The sequence below is a fragment of a genome, unplaced genomic scaffold (genome assembly GCF_019419815.1).
Source record: "Pyrus x bretschneideri cultivar Hongxiangsu unplaced genomic scaffold, Pyrus_bretschneideri_v1 Contig12, whole genome shotgun sequence".
NCBI lineage: Eukaryota > Viridiplantae > Streptophyta > Magnoliopsida > Rosales > Rosaceae > Pyrus > Pyrus x bretschneideri.
In genome coordinates, this window is record NW_025999413.1 from 124,515 (window position 1) to 140,645 (window position 16,131).

A 16,131-nucleotide genomic window follows, 5' to 3' on the forward strand; every position below is an offset into this window, starting at 1 on the left:
ACTTCGAACCAAGCTTTCCCGACGTCCAAATTTGTCCAACGAAGCACTCCGAGGCTCCTGGGAACCTCACAAACACAACTACAAGCTTCAAAATCCCAAAAACTAGCTAGGTTAAATTTGCATGAACAGTACTCAAATCGGAGCTTAAGAAATTGACGTGAAAACAACTGGTTTCTCACCTGGAAATGGTACAGCTGTACTCCCACGAGCTTCACGAGCTCGAATATGGCCTTAGTTTCTTCGATCTGTGATGATTTGGTTTAGTTGTGTATGTGTCCGTACGTTGCAGGAAGAAGAAAAAGAATAGAGGACTCGGGGGAGAGAGAGAGACAGGGAAAGTGACAGAGGAAGAGGGAGAGTGAGACAGTGTGTGTGCAGGTGTGGGTGTGGTCCAACACATGCCACACACACAAAACAACCAATTACGTCAAAAAAAACGAACTAGGGGCAAAGTTGACAATTCACATGTACGTTTTAATATTTCCGGGACGGGATGTCACATTAATCCCTACATAATAGTGCGACGTCAACTATACTAATTCATCTTCTACATTTTAACTTGAGAAAATTGAAGATTATCATTGTTTCTTTGTAAAATATGCCAATACATCATAAATTTAGTGAGTTATTCAGTCAAATTTAATTTTACGCAACAAATGTGACATAGTAGGTTGACAAAACTAGGATATCCAATTTCCATGCCCAAATGAAGGTAATTCCTTCCGGCTCTACTAGAGAAGAGAACAGAGCACGATTATATTCATTTCGAATTCTGAAGACTCATAACCCAAGGAGCACACATCTAAACAGAAGACAGGCCCGAGCCGACGGCCCCGGCACCAGAGAGATCTTATTTGAAGCCAACAAAAATAAAGAAACAGATCTTGTCCTAACACATATTTCGGATGATAGAAGAAAGAACACAAGCAGGAATAAGGAGAACTGATAGGAAACAATGAGCCATCAAAACTAGTACTACTCAACCAATCTGATCAATCAAACTGTCAAGTGACACAGATGGCTTCTTAAACCTACCACGACATTATCCAATCGACTCAAAGGTATAACAATATGCTCAAGTTACACACTGTGTTTGGGGTGGGGTGTTACAATACAACACCGCCCCATTGCATAAATGGCTTTATACAAGTTTTCGGACACCCAACTATATGGGCAAGCCAATTTTGCCCTTTCACGAAACCTAATGCTAGCACTCTTATTTATGCTACTAGCCTATGACTAAAAAAAATGATTTGATCTATTCAATTTGGAACCTTATTCAACGTATTCACTCATCATGATATCCTTGTCAACTTTACAGCCAGCAACTTACTTGCCGGTCATTGCTTAGAGCTGCATAATTCTTTCATCCCAGATCCAAACTCTTTTTCATGGACTCATAAACCATATAAGTAATACTTGCAGATGGAACTACTTTAAGAAGATTAGGAAATATTCCTTCGTAGAATCCTCTTAACCCTTCATGTTGGAAGGTTCTCCTGAATACATATCAGTGTATACTGCATTCTGAAAACATGTTAAAAAATTAGCGTCAGTTTAAAGACACTAACTTGAAAGTTACAAATATCATAAAAATCAATTCAACAAGATATCGATGTTTCCACAATGCACCTTGTCCTAAAAACCTGCAGTGGGTAAACACAAGTTGCACCGAGAGCTCCTGATACTGTCCCACATCCCAATTGCACAAGAGCACCAGGTTCTACAGAAAAAAAGAAGAAAAAAAAAAAGAAACACTTGCACCACATAACATAGTGCCAGAATTAGGGCAAAACACAATAAAATTAGAGCCTAAAAATGATGAGGAAAGTAAACTACTTTGCAAATGAAATTCTTACCCCCGTCATGCACAATATATTTCTTGGACATATCTTTCAATGTTTCATAAGCAGCAAGATCAATGCCAGTATAAGGGACCATCCCAAGCAAAGATGGAACAACACCCTTATAAAATGCCCGGGGTCCCTCCTGAACCCATATTTCTCTACACCGAGTTTTAAGACTTGGAATTCTCCCACCTTCGCCGGTATAAGTTTGGATTCGTGTCTTAACAAGATCCATGGGATAGATCACAGTTTGTGCGACAGCACCTGCTGAGCCACCAGAAACAAGGCGAGTTGCAGTGCCGACATTAGCCTTATTTCTTCACCATTAGCGTGGACAATAAAACTTTTCAGCATTTCATAAGTGTAGAACCTGATGGTGCTTTCGGGAGCCACCTTCAAGACATTTAAACCATTGCCACGAAAAAAGCCCAATAAGCCCCCTTCTCCCCATATCTCTCTTATTGCTGGCATAATTCGAGCTCGTTTTGTTTGTACTTGCAAAATAACCTTTAAACGATCAAGAGGAGCGGTAGCTGTACGTGACGTTGCCCCTGCTACTGCTTCAGCAATCAAATATCTACTAGCATGGACATGCTTACTGATAACCTCCTGGACAACAGTCTGCTCCCTAATACCAACAAGGCATACCCTTTCCAAAAAATGATAAATATTCTCGATGGTTGCCTCCTGAGGGTAAAGTAGAAGAAAATCTCTCCATTCTTCAAATGTTATAACACCATTATTATCCTTATCAACACGCTCAACAAAAAGTGCAAGTTCCTCGTCATCAATTTCAATCCCTGCAAAAGAGGGGCTGGTGTGGCTTATAGAAGGAAAAGAATCCAACAAAGGAAAGCCATGTTTACGACGAGCTATAATTTAAGTCTTAAGGATACGATAAACTAGATAAAAACAAAGATTGATAAACTGATTATACAAAAAAACATAAGAAGATAGAGACGATTGACAAGCTTGTCTTGACATGTTTGAACATTCAAGAAGGAAAGCACAATGATTAAACAAGTAGATGAGAACGAAGGAAAGGAGTAGACACGAAAGCATGAAGGAAGGAAAATATATGATAATATAGAGAAAAGGAAAAGGAGCAGCAGCAGTAGTAGCAGTAGTAGAGTTGGTTATATGGAGATACCTGCCCTTACAAGTGCATCCCAGAGCTCTTCAGGCAGAATGCAACCATTATTCGACATCTATTGCTTGAAAGATGCGATAGAGCTCGAGCTCTTTATGGTCCATGTAGCGCTTAAAATCTTGGTAATCGACACGGCCATCTTGATTGGCATCGCAGACATTCAACAAATCCTTGGCATACTTGTACTGAGAGGGTATGTCGAGGGCAGAGAGGCCGGCTTCAATGAGGGCGTAGTCCAAATAACCAACATTTGCGGTGTCAAAGAAGTTAAAGAGAGTGCGGATTCTGAGCTCTCTCTGCTCCTTGGTCTCTCCCAGGGCCAAAAGCACGTGATCCATGGACACAGGCCCGGTTTTCTTAATGGGATTGCAGGCATTTCGTCTTCGGCCTGGCTTTGGCTTTGCGTCCTCCTCCTCCATTGGCATCTATTCTGTTGTATTTACTCAAATCAATTATTGCATTCCATGTGCAGTCAAATTAGGATTTGAGAGGATTTTAAAATACTTTAAAATTCTAGTGTAGTCAATTAAAAGATTTTAAAAGATTTTGAAATCCATTCAAATCTAGGTGTAGTCAATTAAAGATTTTAGAATCCTTTAAAATCTAGGTGTAGTCAATTAAAAGCCAAATTCCAAGTGTATTAAAAAAATTAAGATTTTGGAAGATTTCAATAATTTGTGGAATTTGTGGGATTTGAGAGCCAAAAGTATATATAACCAAAACTAAAAAGAATCCAATCTCACCCCTAAGATTTCAAATCCTTCCACCACAATCCATTCAAATTCTTAAAAAATTCATATGAATTTTGTAAGAGTCTTTAATCCTCTTAAATCCTATCAAATCTATCATTTTTAAAATCCTTTAAATCTTAATTTGACTACACACCTTAAAGAAAGGGGGTGTAGTCAAACTAAGATTTTAAAGGATTTTAAAAATGATAGATTTGATAGGATTTAGGAGGATTAAAGACTCTTACAAAATTCATATGGATTTTTAAAGAATTTGAATGGATTGTGGTGGATTGTGGTGGAAGGATTTGAAATCCTAGGAGGTGAGGTTGAATTCTTTTTAGTCTTGGTTATATATACTTTTGGGTCTCAAATCCCACAAATTCCACAACTTATTGAAATCTTCCAAAATCTTAATTTTTCGAATACACTTAGATTTGGATGGATTTTAAAATACTTTAAAATCTTTTAATTAACTACACCTAGATTTGAATGGATTCTAAAATCTTTTAATTGACTACACCTAGATTTAAATGAATTTTAAAATCCTTTAATTGACTACACTATAATTTTAAAGTCTTTTAAAATCCTCTCAAATCCGAGTTTGACTATACCCCTTATATCTGACAAGTGGCACCAAATGGAGGAGGAAAATTCGAATTTTCTGGAATTGAAGAGTCAAAATTACATTACAATGAAATGCATACTATAATAAAATATAAACGGAGGAGGATTAACAAGTGAGAATTACCGAGTGAACCGAGACGAATTTCCATTGCAGCAAATGAAAAGCCAGGTGTAATGTGCGTAATCGGCCACTGCTCCTCCTCTCCACAGTTGAGATGGTCGTCGGGGATCGTCAGCAATGCCATCGGGGAACAAGAAGAAGAAGTTGCCGATTCCCATCACACTCTCAGACACGATCATACGATTTGATTTTTTATTTCTGATTTTTTTGGTTTGTGTATCTATGTATGTTATGTGTACTCTATAACTTTACTTTTCTTTTTCACTATCCAAATTATAAAAAATAACCAATAATAAAGAAAATAAAAATGTGATTGTGATCAATACAATCCAATCCAATCCAATCCAATCGGACACAGAACAGAAGAAGAAAGGTTGCTACTCGCAAGTGCAGACGCAGACGCAGAGACGAGAGAAGAGAGGGTATTGGATTTTTTCTATTTGTTTTTCCTAAAAAATAATTATTTAATTGAGTTGGTGTCCAACTGTAGAGTAAGTTTTGCGCTCCTAGTCCGCTTTAAAAGTCGAGGATTCTAGCCTCCGAATCTTCAACATGAGGTCCAACGGCCCAAATCATCACCATCTGGAGCCAAATTCAATTGAATTTTAACGCTGAAAAGCCTGATCCAAATTCAATTAATTTTAACGCTGAAATTTAAATGGGTAGTTATAGGTATTACCCACGGTTATAATGGGTATCCATCGATTATGAATATTACTCGTGGTTATAACGGATATCCATTTATCTATTTACCCATTTAATTTAATATATATATATAATTTTTTTTAAAAATTATAGGCCGTTGGATTGGTTATACCCATATAATTTAACATCGAAGTTCTGTGGTTGAATTCGTATCTGATTTTTTTTTGTTTCCCATGTTTATATGTTTCTAAGGCTGGAAGAAGTTTGATGCTTTGTGTTGTCTGGTATATTACCTGGCAATGTACTGAAAAAAATGCTTTCTGCAATATCGAATGATGAATGTATTTGTCATTTTACTAGTATGGTGGTATCCACCAGATAAACTTCTGTAGAATGGATCGATGGTTGAGTTACAGTAAGCAATTTCGGGATTTCCGATTTGTCTCAAAATTCCGAAATTATTTTGGGATTCCTAAAATTTTGGTTTGGAATCGGTCTTGAAACTAAATATTTGCTTGGGTGTAGTAGAAAAATATCGTTCGTAAACTATCATTTTAATTATTAGAATTGTACGAGGACTTAAATGATTAAAATAGGGAAATGCATGCTAAAATGTACCTATAACAACGTTTAATTGTCAGAAAAAGAAAATTATGACAAATTTTTCTTTTGTAATTTTCAAGTTGTTAAAAAAAAAAACATGCAGACGGATGAAAAAGGGGGTAAATGGGTAAAAAAAGATAAACGGATTAAAAAACGGGTAAACAGGTAAATGATTATGATTAAATGGGTAAACGGTTATAGTTAAATGGGTACACGGTTATAGATATGGTTAACCGTTTATAAACGGTTATGGGGATGAGTATAACCGTTCATGCAATTACCTAACAGGTAAACGATTATGCGAGTATGAACATAAACGGTTATGGGTAAATAACCGCGATTACCCGTCCGTCATAACCGTTACCCATCCCTAACTATAAGAAGTACCAGATGAGTACATGTTTTTAGTGACCAATTTTTAGATCAATCAAATACCACTCCGTCTATCAAATGTACCACAGAATGAGCCATAACAATGATATTTTCACGTGTTTGTAATGTATTCACACGTGCATGCAATGTTCTATTGACTAGATAAAATCGGCAGTTTCAAGTTTAAACAAAAAATGATAATTAAGCAAAGCACATTTACATCACGTTCATGATTCTATATATTTACAATTACCAAGCTCAAGCAGGATAATCAACAAAATCATGCATCTCCCGCTGGTGACCTCGAATCGAAATCCAACCTCGGACTGCATTCTATCGGAGCTTAATTAGCCCTTTCCCTTTCAAAATTTCAAATGCTGCTGCCTTGGCTCTGCATTTCTAGTTACTTCCCTCTCAAGACCTAGTTCCATTACTGCAGAGCAATTCCACTTTCTCGATCGGCTGCCGCCTGCAGCAACCTTTCTTCTGACTTCTGACCCAATCATGTCCTTAGATGTCTCAGCCACTCCGACTTTCGTCTTTTAACCCACAGTTAGCTACACGTTGATATCTCACTCTCTAATCTCTCCTGAGTCTCCTCTCCTCTCAAGTAATATATGTACACCTTGGGAAAGCCTGAAACAGAACAAGGTACACTAACCGCTTGCTTTTATTCTAATCACAATGTTGTATGATATCCAATATTGACAGCTAACCTTTTCACAATGAATTTCTTCCCAATTTTATATAAGATGAATTCAATCATATGAGGAATGCATGGAACGGAACATTGATCATTGAATCTATGTTGTTCAATTCTCAGGTAAACTGCGGCTGCGCTATAAAACATGTTTATATCAAATGCCTATGAGCATCTGATGGTACTTTTCTTCATAACGCCGAAGGAGGTCTCAATTTAAATATTCATAAATTGACATAATATTGCTTGACTTGCGATAGCATGAGAAAGAATTTCAAATTAAGAAAATGCTCAAAGGTTCCATTGCAATTAGTATTAAAAGATTAGAAATCATTGAATCCACCAAGAATTTCAGAAGTTGACGTTAATAACTGGTTAATTTTTTATGGTTCATACTGCTTTGGTGTCACATAACATTTGCAGTCGCCAGTCGTGGATATAAAACAAGTTACATTCCAATCATACTCATCTTATTCATACTATAAAATCTCGAGCAGCGGAATTTTTTTTTCTTTGTTGTTTGTTTAAGAGCCAATAGAAAAAAAAAAGTGAAACATGTTTTGTAATAAGTGAAGCTGAATGTTGAGAGTATTAGTTCCACGTCGAAGAAAAATAGGACATTGCATTTGTTTATAAGTAATTGAGTTATTTTTTATACTGTCAACTGATTTAATAGTGGAATCTCAACTTTCTTCACAGTATCAAAGTAGATTGTCCATCGTGTGAAGCCCACTGACCACATATACTCCACGTTACTCGATTTGTGTTGTCCACGTATTAAGCTTAAAAAATCGTCACACGTAAGGGAAGGGAACATGTTGAGAGTATTTATCTCGTATCACCGAACGTAAGATGGCGTGTTAAGAGTATTAATCACATAGAAAAAATAAAAAAATTTACATATACTTACAAGTAATTAAACTATTCTTCATATTATCATTAATTTTATAATGCAACCTCAGCTGTCTTTTCTAAAGCACTGCATCTCTGCAAACAACTCTGTCTAGTTTTTAAATAAGATTTTTTTAGCCAAAATGGTCTCTGAGATTTTCATAACACATAACTTTGGTCTTTAAGATTTAAAATCAATCAATAGAAGTGATCACTGAGAATGTCCACAATCCATTATTTTGGTCATTCCGTTAAAAAACTTTGTTAAGTGGTCCCTAAGCTTTTTAATGGAAGAACCAAAATGATGAATGGTGGACAATCTCAGGGACCAAAGTTATGTGTTATACCCTCAACTTAACTGAGTTTTGTTAACGGTATGACCAAAATAATGAATGGTGGACAATCGCAGGACCACTTTTATTGATTTTAAATCTCAGATACCAAAGTTATGTGTTATGCAAATCTCAGAGATCATTTTAACTAAAACAAACCTTTAAATAATAATATTTATTACTTGTTAGTAATCATCATGAGAATCCAAACGAAGAAATGACATGAGCAAACGGAAGTGATGAAAAGGGCAGGAGGGAGGGAGAGATAGAGAACCGTAGAGGTTACAATGCTTATTATGGTTTGTATATAATTAATATGTGTTTAATTAATAGTTTAATCAAAGACTAGTTTGATGTATTATTTAATTGCTCAGTAGCAGCCATGTCAACATAGCTCATAGCTGGCCAGCCCAACTCCCTCGCTCTCTCCGTCTCTTTTTAAGATTCTTTGTTGAATGCTTTTATATATAAAAACGGAAAAGTAAATATATATATATACAAGTATACGTATTACGTAATGTATATTGTCTTAAATTTGCCGTCAAGTTGGGATTGTATTGTTCTTTACCCTTCTGTCTTTTTTTGTGCAGTTAAGTTTCAAGTTTATTTTTTTTACGTGGTTGTATTGGGTAATTAAGTTGGATAAAATGGCGAGCTTGGCATAGCAGAAGATAGTTTTTATTGTGCCGCTAGTCCCACCTGTATTGGTATTGCACGCACACAACGAGGCCTCTCCCTCAGTCCCACTCTCTCTCTCTCTCTCTCTCTCTCTCTCTCAAATTCCCAACTTGCATTAGCAGACAACTATTATTCTGCTTTACAGCCCACACAAAAAAGAAAAAAGAAATAAACACAAAGAAAGAACTAATGTTATTCATATTATATTTTTTTATTATATTTTTATATCATTTTAGATGATATTTGATGTGGACAACCACATCATTTGAATTAATCAGATTTTTAAATTTAATTTATTATTTAATAAACTAATAATTAAGAAAAAAAATTAGTTAATTAAACGATGATTGTAGTATACGATAAGTTTTTCTCCTTCATTTCCTTGGCTTTTGCAAATTTTTCAAATGATATGACTCTTTATATTAGATGCCACTTAAAATGGTATAGAAATGTGATATAAAAACATGATATGAATAACATTACTTCATAAAGAATAAATTCATTTAAAAAAATATATAATCGACCAAAATAAATATATAAATAAACAGAGGCTGACAGACACGCGCTCTCTCTGTCTCTCTGTCTCTCTTATTCAGTTATTCTGGTTCACGCTTGACTCATATTTGATGTTTTGTTTTGGTGCTTGAGCATAAACCTTTGGTGGGTTGATTGCTTTGCAATTGAAATTGAATTTGCATGGGGTGAGGTGGGGGTGGGTGGGTTTTCCGTCTGTCCCTTTGATTGATTGAACTAGAACTATATATCCATCGTCAAAATTCAGGAGAGATAGAGAACATAATTATTTAATTTGGTCTGTTATATTATTAGTATATGATGTGTTTGTGTTGATCAAGTTGAATTTGGGTGGTTTGGTTAAGAGTGCGAGAGAGAAGTAGCAGTACAAGTGTTGTCGGCGCAAGGTCACTTTCTTTCGGCATTGTCTGTATCCAATCCAACGACGATATTGATATTTGAATATTTGATTGCATTTCCCTTCAATTTAATTTTATCCAAATTACAATCAGGATTGATACTTCTCCGATTCTCCTCTCTTCTCCTCTTGTCTTTACATTTTGATTTCCACCTGCATATTCTTCCATTCATTCATTCCTTCCTTCTTTCAAACATGCCTCTTTTCTTTCTGTAATTATATCTCCTGCCTGCAACTTTCCATGTCATGAAATTTCAATTGGATTTGGGTGCCAATTTCCTTTCTTCTTCTCGTTGTTGTTGTTGTTGTCGTTGTATTCGGAGGCTGTTCGTTCGTGTTGCCATTGGCAAATGAAGCTCGAGTATTTAGACATCTGGCTGCCTTACTTTTCTGGGACAAGGACTGGAGGTTTGCAGCTGCCTAAACCCCATGATACAATGATGCTTTGTTTCTATCTATGTTACTCTGCTTTTCTTTTCTATTGCATTTTGAATGTATATCACTACTATTGGCATGACATTTTACTTGATTTTAAGGGCTTCGACTTTGATTTAAAAAACCATTGCTTTGCGGCCGTTGTAATCGTTGAAATTTTGCTCCCTTAAAGTTAATCCCACTCTCACAACTTTCTGTCTAATCTGTTTTCTAGTTATCTGATGGAAGACCAATAATAAGGAAATAAAGAATTGAAAAGAAATAGTTACATCTGATGGATTTAATTCCCTTGCTTTCCGTGCACACCTTCTGTAGATTATCATCCTCTGCGTTTTGTATCCTCTGGATTCCAGGTTCAATGCATGATAATTCGTTTTACAACAATACTACCCATAGTTGAAGTGGTTCCCATACCAAATGTCAGCGTCTCTTGCAGCAATACTAGGAGGTGCTGCAGGAGCCGTGACTTTTGTGGGGATAAGTATCATACTCATATGGTTCTGCATATCTCGCAATAGGAGTGTTTCAAGAACTTCTGAAACAGGTTCTTCTGATCCTTCTATTCAAGGTAACTCTTATATCACATGTTTGTTTCCTTCCTAGGGGAAACACACTTAGTATAGCATAAACAACAGCCTTTCAATTATCTGTTTTGATAACTTGCAGTGGGAAGACATGGAGGGGTTGAGTTGTCAATGCGAGAAGCAAGGCGTTTTCATATGGAAGAACTGTCTCTGGCCGCAAAACATTTCAGCGATAAAAATTTGATTGGGCAAGGAAATTTTGGGGAGGTGTTTATGGGATTTCTCCAGGATGGAATGCTTGTAGCCATCAAAAAGCGACCTGGAACAGCTAGTCAGGAATTTATCAACGAGGTAATGATCACTGTTCTAACCTTACAGGTGAAAGAAAAAAAGTTAATGAATTTGCAAGGCCTCTTGACAGATGGGTTTTCTCTTTCACGGCATTCGAGTATTATATATAATTTTGAGCTTGTTTTAGGGTGATAGGGGTTGTGCATTAACTGCTTATATATATATTTGAAGAATGACCGGTATATGCTGTTTGAACAAAATTTAAAGAGAATTATTATTGGCACTTCAAAATTCTCATTCTACATTCCAAACTTTATATATTTAGAAAGAAAAATACACTTGTGAGGAGTGTAGAATGAGAATTTTGGAGTGCCAATAACACTTCCCAATTAAAAATAACAAAAAACGCATTGTACAGGTTCGGGTCGTAAGTTTGAATCAGTTTTTTTTTCTTCCTTACCAACTTTTCTTCCTGATGAATTTGATGGACTGGTATATGCTTTAGTTTTTTCTCTCCTTGAATTCCTATTTGTGTTTTTGCATTGAACAGTGTATCATGGTTTATCTAACTGGACAGAATATTATATCAGGTACACTATCTCTCAGCTATTCAGCATCGGAATATTGTTACTCTCTTGGGTTACTGCCAAGAAAATAATCTACAGTTTCTTGTGTACGAGTACATTCATAGTGGAAGTGTTTCCAGTCACTTGTTCGGTAAAACTCTATCCAGCCACCATATTTAATTTCGTGAGTCAAAAATTATGCTGGTGATATAAATATCTACTTAGCATATAAGGGTTTCTTTAAATTCGTGTGATATGCATGTGGAATTATCATACATGCAGTACTGTATTTCGTACGAAACCCTTTTGTTTTATCAATTGTTGTATCTATAATGCCTAAATTTCAGCATATGGAGTTTTTCAAAATTTTCTTTGCAGGCACTGGCCAGCATTCACGTGAAAAGCTAGAATTCAAGAACCGCCTATCAATAGCTCAAGGGGCCGCTAAAGGTGATCATCTGCAAAATCAGTGAGCATTTGTGGCTTTCCTGGTATCAGGTTTTCATCTCTTTAGACAAAAAATATTCGGTTATGAGTATTGATCCGTCAAATTCTTTTGTCAGCAACTGTAAGACTTTCAGATGTTCTAAAGTTCCTGCTTCTTTTTGTGAGAAGTCTGGAAGCAACGGTCTCCTATTTATTAGGACTCATTTAGCTCCTCTGTCTGCAGGTTTGGCTCATCTTCACTCTTTGAGTCCCCGTGTGGTGCACAAGGATTTTAAAACAGCCAATGTTCTTGTAGATGAAAACTTCATAGCTAAGGTTGCAGATGCGGGAATTCGCAATTTCCTGGGAAGAGTTGATATTGCAGGCTCGTCTTCTCAAGTGACTGCTGATGAGATGTTCCTTGCTCCAGAGTAATAGTCTCTCCCTCTCTCTTTGTTTTGTTTTTCTCTCTTTGTTGGATAAGGTTGGGTGAGGGGATGGGGGGTTGGAGTGTATTGCCCTTAGTTCTCAGTGTTCAATATAACCATTCAAGCGAATGCTAAGAATAGTTGTCATTTTATCCAAATTTCTGTTTAATTTTGCAGGGTCAGAGAATTCAGACGATTTTCAGAAAAAAGTGACGTCTATAGTTTTGGTGTATTCCTCCTGGAGTTAGTGAGTGGGCGAGAAGCAAGAGATTTTGCATCTTCTGACTCAAACCAGAACATGGTTGAATGGGTATGTGCTAGTGTGTCTTTACAACTGTTGGAATGCATTAGTCATATGATGGTATGCATTCAAATGTTTGCTTACATTGGCTTCTCTTCTCTATATCATATAGTGAAGGACCGGGAATGGTACACTAAATACTTGCTCTGTTGATTGTTGTTACTGTTTATACACAATATGATAGTTAAAAGTTTAATTGCTGCAACTTGCCAACATCACTGTTGAATCTTGAATACGTTAGTAATTTCTTGTTAATGTGTGAAAATATTACACTAAAGTGGTTTAATTTTGTTGTTGGGTCTTGTATAAAGGTGCAAAATATTCAAGAGGGCAGCAATGTATCGTGCATCATCGATGGGAGGTTGGGGAATAGCTTCACAGGTGAAGCTATGGAACGGTTGATTCAGTTGATCATGCGATGTGTGGAGGCTTCGAGTGAGAGGCGACCAAGCATGAGCAATGTGGTAACGGAGCTGGACCGGATAGTTGAGAAAGAGATGAGCTTGACGACAATAATGGGAGAAGGAACTTCTACAGTGATCCCAGGAAGTCAGCTATTTAAAGCAACAAAATAAAAAGACATTGTGTGCGTATGGCATCGCATCCTCCAAATTATTAAAAAACTTGGAGGAGTGATATTTGTGAAATAGGCTTTTTTTTTTCCTTCTGTGAAAAGAAAAAGGAAATTGTTATACTTTTTTTAGGTTTCCTTGCTGAAACATGAAACTAGAGAAAGAGAAGAGAGAAGAGAGAAGAGAGGAGATATATCAGTTGTTCGATAAGTGTATAAAGCATTATTTTTTTTATTTGATAAGTTTTACACGATGATGAATGTAAGAGCAGTGTTGTTCTTGTTATATAAACCATTATTTGTGGTTAATATAAGTTGGGATTTGGATGTAGGTTTTGGGTTGCTGTTACATATGTACGTTTTGCACTCTAAAAGTTTAGATTGTTAATAGCAATTCTCGTCAACGTACATATATAACGGCATTTCATCACTAGTTGAGGAGAAGGCCTTTTCACTTTATTGCGAGTGAACAAGATTTTTAGATTGGTGTCAGTTGGAGAAGAGGAAACTGCGATTCATTTCATTGTAAATTTGTTTGTAATAGAGAGGAGACTGGAGAGGATGCTGCAATGTCTCTCTCTGCAATTATCGTCGTCGTCGTCACCCTCCCCAGCAGCAGCAGCGGCTCCGAATGGCAATACTCATCCTCATCCGCCTCCCCCGTCGCAAGGTATTGGTCTGGGTCTGGCTCAATTTTTGACAATTTGGTAATTGAATTCAATTTTTTGACGTAATTTCAGGAGGAACGAGCTCTGAGGCATCGCCCTCCGCCACTCTCACCCACGAGTACAACCGCGCCGTCCAAAGCCAATCCTACAATGAAATTTGGTCCAAGGTTCATCAGGTCCACGACCACCAACATGATCCTGGTCATGATGAGCTGCAGCTGGAGGAGGAGGACCACGACGAATCGGATAATGAAGAGAGCCGCCACCGCCGGAGTCAGAGACAGCACCAGCTTCTGTTGGGGCGAGTGCTTCAGCCCAACCGAGAGTGCGTCCAAGAGGCGCTTCGCCTCTCCAAGCCCAACACCCTCACTCGCCTGGTCTCCGACTACTTCGACCAGAGCGAGAACACCACCCAAGCCTGCCTGCTGCTCCTCCACCGCAGCGTCTATCGAGCACGCGAGCTCTATGCTCCGCTCCACCAACTCCTCGACGCCGTCGTCCACTCTGACTCTGTGGAGTCGTCACTGAGCCTCAACCTCAGCCTCAGCCAGTCCCAGTGCCGTCGGGCCTTGGACGTCTTTCTTCAGTTCGACCTCAACGACAACCCCTTCCCTTCCCCTGACGACGCCGACTCCCCCAATTTGGACAAAATGCGCCGTTGCTTCTCCCAGCTCAAGCTCCAGCTAGACAGCCGCCTCCGCTCCTCCCGCTCCAAAATCCGCCTCATTCGCCGCGCCACTCTTGCCTCCGCCCTCTGCTTCATTGGCACTGCCGTTGGAGTCGCTGTCTCTGCTGTGGCTGTCACAGTCCACGCTCTCACTGCCGCCCTCGTTGTTGTTGCAGCGCCGCCTTTGTGCTGCACTGCCACTAGCACTGGCTCTGGCTCTGGTAGAAGGAGCAGTTGTTGCAATTGCAGCACCATGACTACCACTGAGAAGAAGGAAATTGCCAATATGAAGCAACTTGATGCTGCTGCCATGGGTACTTGTGTCCTCGACAATGACCTTGCCACCATTGACCGACTCGTTCGCCGCCTCCATGCCGCAGTGGAGGGGGACAAGCTTCTGGTTCGCCTTGGATTGGATAGGGGATCTGTCAGTGGCACTGCGGTCGACAAGCATCCAATTCAGGAGGTGCTGAAACAGCTGCACAAGAGCCACCCCAATTTCCTGCAACTTGTGGACGAACTTGAGGAGCATATATTCCTCTGCTTTAACACCGTCAACAGGTCCAGATCGCGGCTTTTCCAGCACATGTATACACTTTAATCTCTATCTACTGAGTAAGTGCTAGTAATTCCTATTTCCTATAACAAATGTAGCAATGTACCAACGTGCATCATTGCGTTGCGTACTTACCATCTTCTCTTGGCTGCATTGTTAACAGATGAGGGCGGTAAGATGCGTCAACTAGCCCACTCAGCAGCTGATTCCCACCAATATATCGTCAGCAAATTACAATCAGGGCTTGAGGCTTGGCTGAATTCAAGTGTGTATCAAGGTTATCGTCTTGTTCTGAGTAAATATATTCATTTGCATCTGCATCATCAAGTATGAGCCTGCCTGCTTATGTTCTGAAGTTGTATTCTTGTGTTGATTCTTAAGGAGTAAAGATTTAGAACAATCTCTATACAGTCTATGCTTGTTAGGTTTTGCCATGTGCATCCGGAGATGTCCATTGTTTAGTGTTTATTCCAACTAATGAGTCTTGTATCAGCAATCATCATTGCTTGTATAATCTCGTCTCGTTGTTCATTTTATTATGGACTTGGACTCGTGGTGCTATCTATTAAATGTTGAATTGACGTTTTTGTTTAAGAGCTGGCTGGCTATTGCAAATTTATGCCAATCTGAATCTGTTTTTGTCTTACCTAATACCTATGAAGGTGACAGCTTCTCATGGATGTATGATCCGGTCATCCTTCCAGTTCCAGGTGATAGCTTCACAGCTGATGACCATCAGGTCGATGTGCGATGTGAAATTGTGAATACCATTACTCACTCTAGCAGAGAGCTGACTTGAGAAAGAGAATAGTTGTTTGCCTCAGAAGAGTTAATTCAAGCTTCTTGTGTTTTGTCGAGTTGAGTTGAGTTGAGTTGTTTGAAATGTGGATATAGTTTACATATTTATTTATTAAGAACATCTTTGATCATGCCCCTTGGCCTTATTTTTTATTTATGTAAACTTGAACTAAAAGAAAAGAAGCAAAAGCAATTGAAACAAGTAAATTTTCCTTCAAAGACGGCCATCTAGGGCTGTATTTATTGGGAATTGACAAATTGCGAGTAGGAAAAAG

At 38.1% G+C, this 16,131-nt stretch overlaps 2 protein-coding genes and 1 pseudogene across 8 annotated transcripts; 2 read left to right on the forward strand and 1 right to left on the reverse strand.

Annotated features, from left to right (window-relative positions):
- Nucleotides 1-803: 803 nt before the first annotated feature.
- Nucleotides 804-4,837, reverse strand: LOC103936997 (annotated as a pseudogene).
- A 4,464-nt stretch (nucleotides 4,838-9,301) lies between these two features.
- Nucleotides 9,302-13,421, forward strand: LOC103937004 (nodulation receptor kinase). 3 transcript variants are annotated; one of them, XM_048577691.1, is made up of 8 exons: nucleotides 9,302-10,033; nucleotides 10,275-10,628; nucleotides 10,727-10,935; nucleotides 11,466-11,592; nucleotides 11,820-11,891; nucleotides 12,112-12,298; nucleotides 12,473-12,605; nucleotides 12,908-13,421. In XM_048577691.1, the coding sequence occupies exons 2-8, from the start codon at nucleotides 10,478-10,480 to the stop codon at nucleotides 13,169-13,171; spliced, it is 1,143 nt and encodes a 380-aa protein (XP_048433648.1). In that variant the 5' UTR covers nucleotides 9,302-10,033; nucleotides 10,275-10,477; the 3' UTR covers nucleotides 13,172-13,421. The 3 variants fall into 3 exon arrangements, with proteins under 3 accessions (XP_048433648.1, XP_048433647.1, XP_009345185.2); XM_009346910.3 differs by having other exon boundaries at nucleotides 9,303-10,033; nucleotides 10,414-10,628; XM_048577690.1 differs by having other exon boundaries at nucleotides 9,302-10,628.
- Nucleotides 13,422-13,577: 156 nt separating this feature from the next.
- Nucleotides 13,578-15,987, forward strand: LOC103937002 (UPF0496 protein At3g19330). 5 transcript variants are annotated; one of them, XR_665755.2, is made up of 4 exons: nucleotides 13,579-13,837; nucleotides 13,908-15,117; nucleotides 15,210-15,335; nucleotides 15,721-15,987. XR_665755.2 is itself a non-coding variant. In XM_048577689.1 (3 exons), exons 1-3 carry the CDS (start codon nucleotides 13,729-13,731, stop codon nucleotides 15,223-15,225), a joined length of 1,296 nt encoding a protein of 431 aa, XP_048433646.1. In that variant the 5' UTR covers nucleotides 13,578-13,728; the 3' UTR covers nucleotides 15,226-15,652. The 5 variants fall into 5 exon arrangements, 2 of the variants coding, with proteins under 2 accessions (XP_048433646.1, XP_009345182.2); XR_007255836.1 differs by having other exon boundaries at nucleotides 13,908-15,090; nucleotides 15,222-15,335; XR_007255835.1 differs by having other exon boundaries at nucleotides 13,584-13,837; nucleotides 15,222-15,335.
- Nucleotides 15,988-16,131: the final 144 nt, after the last annotated feature.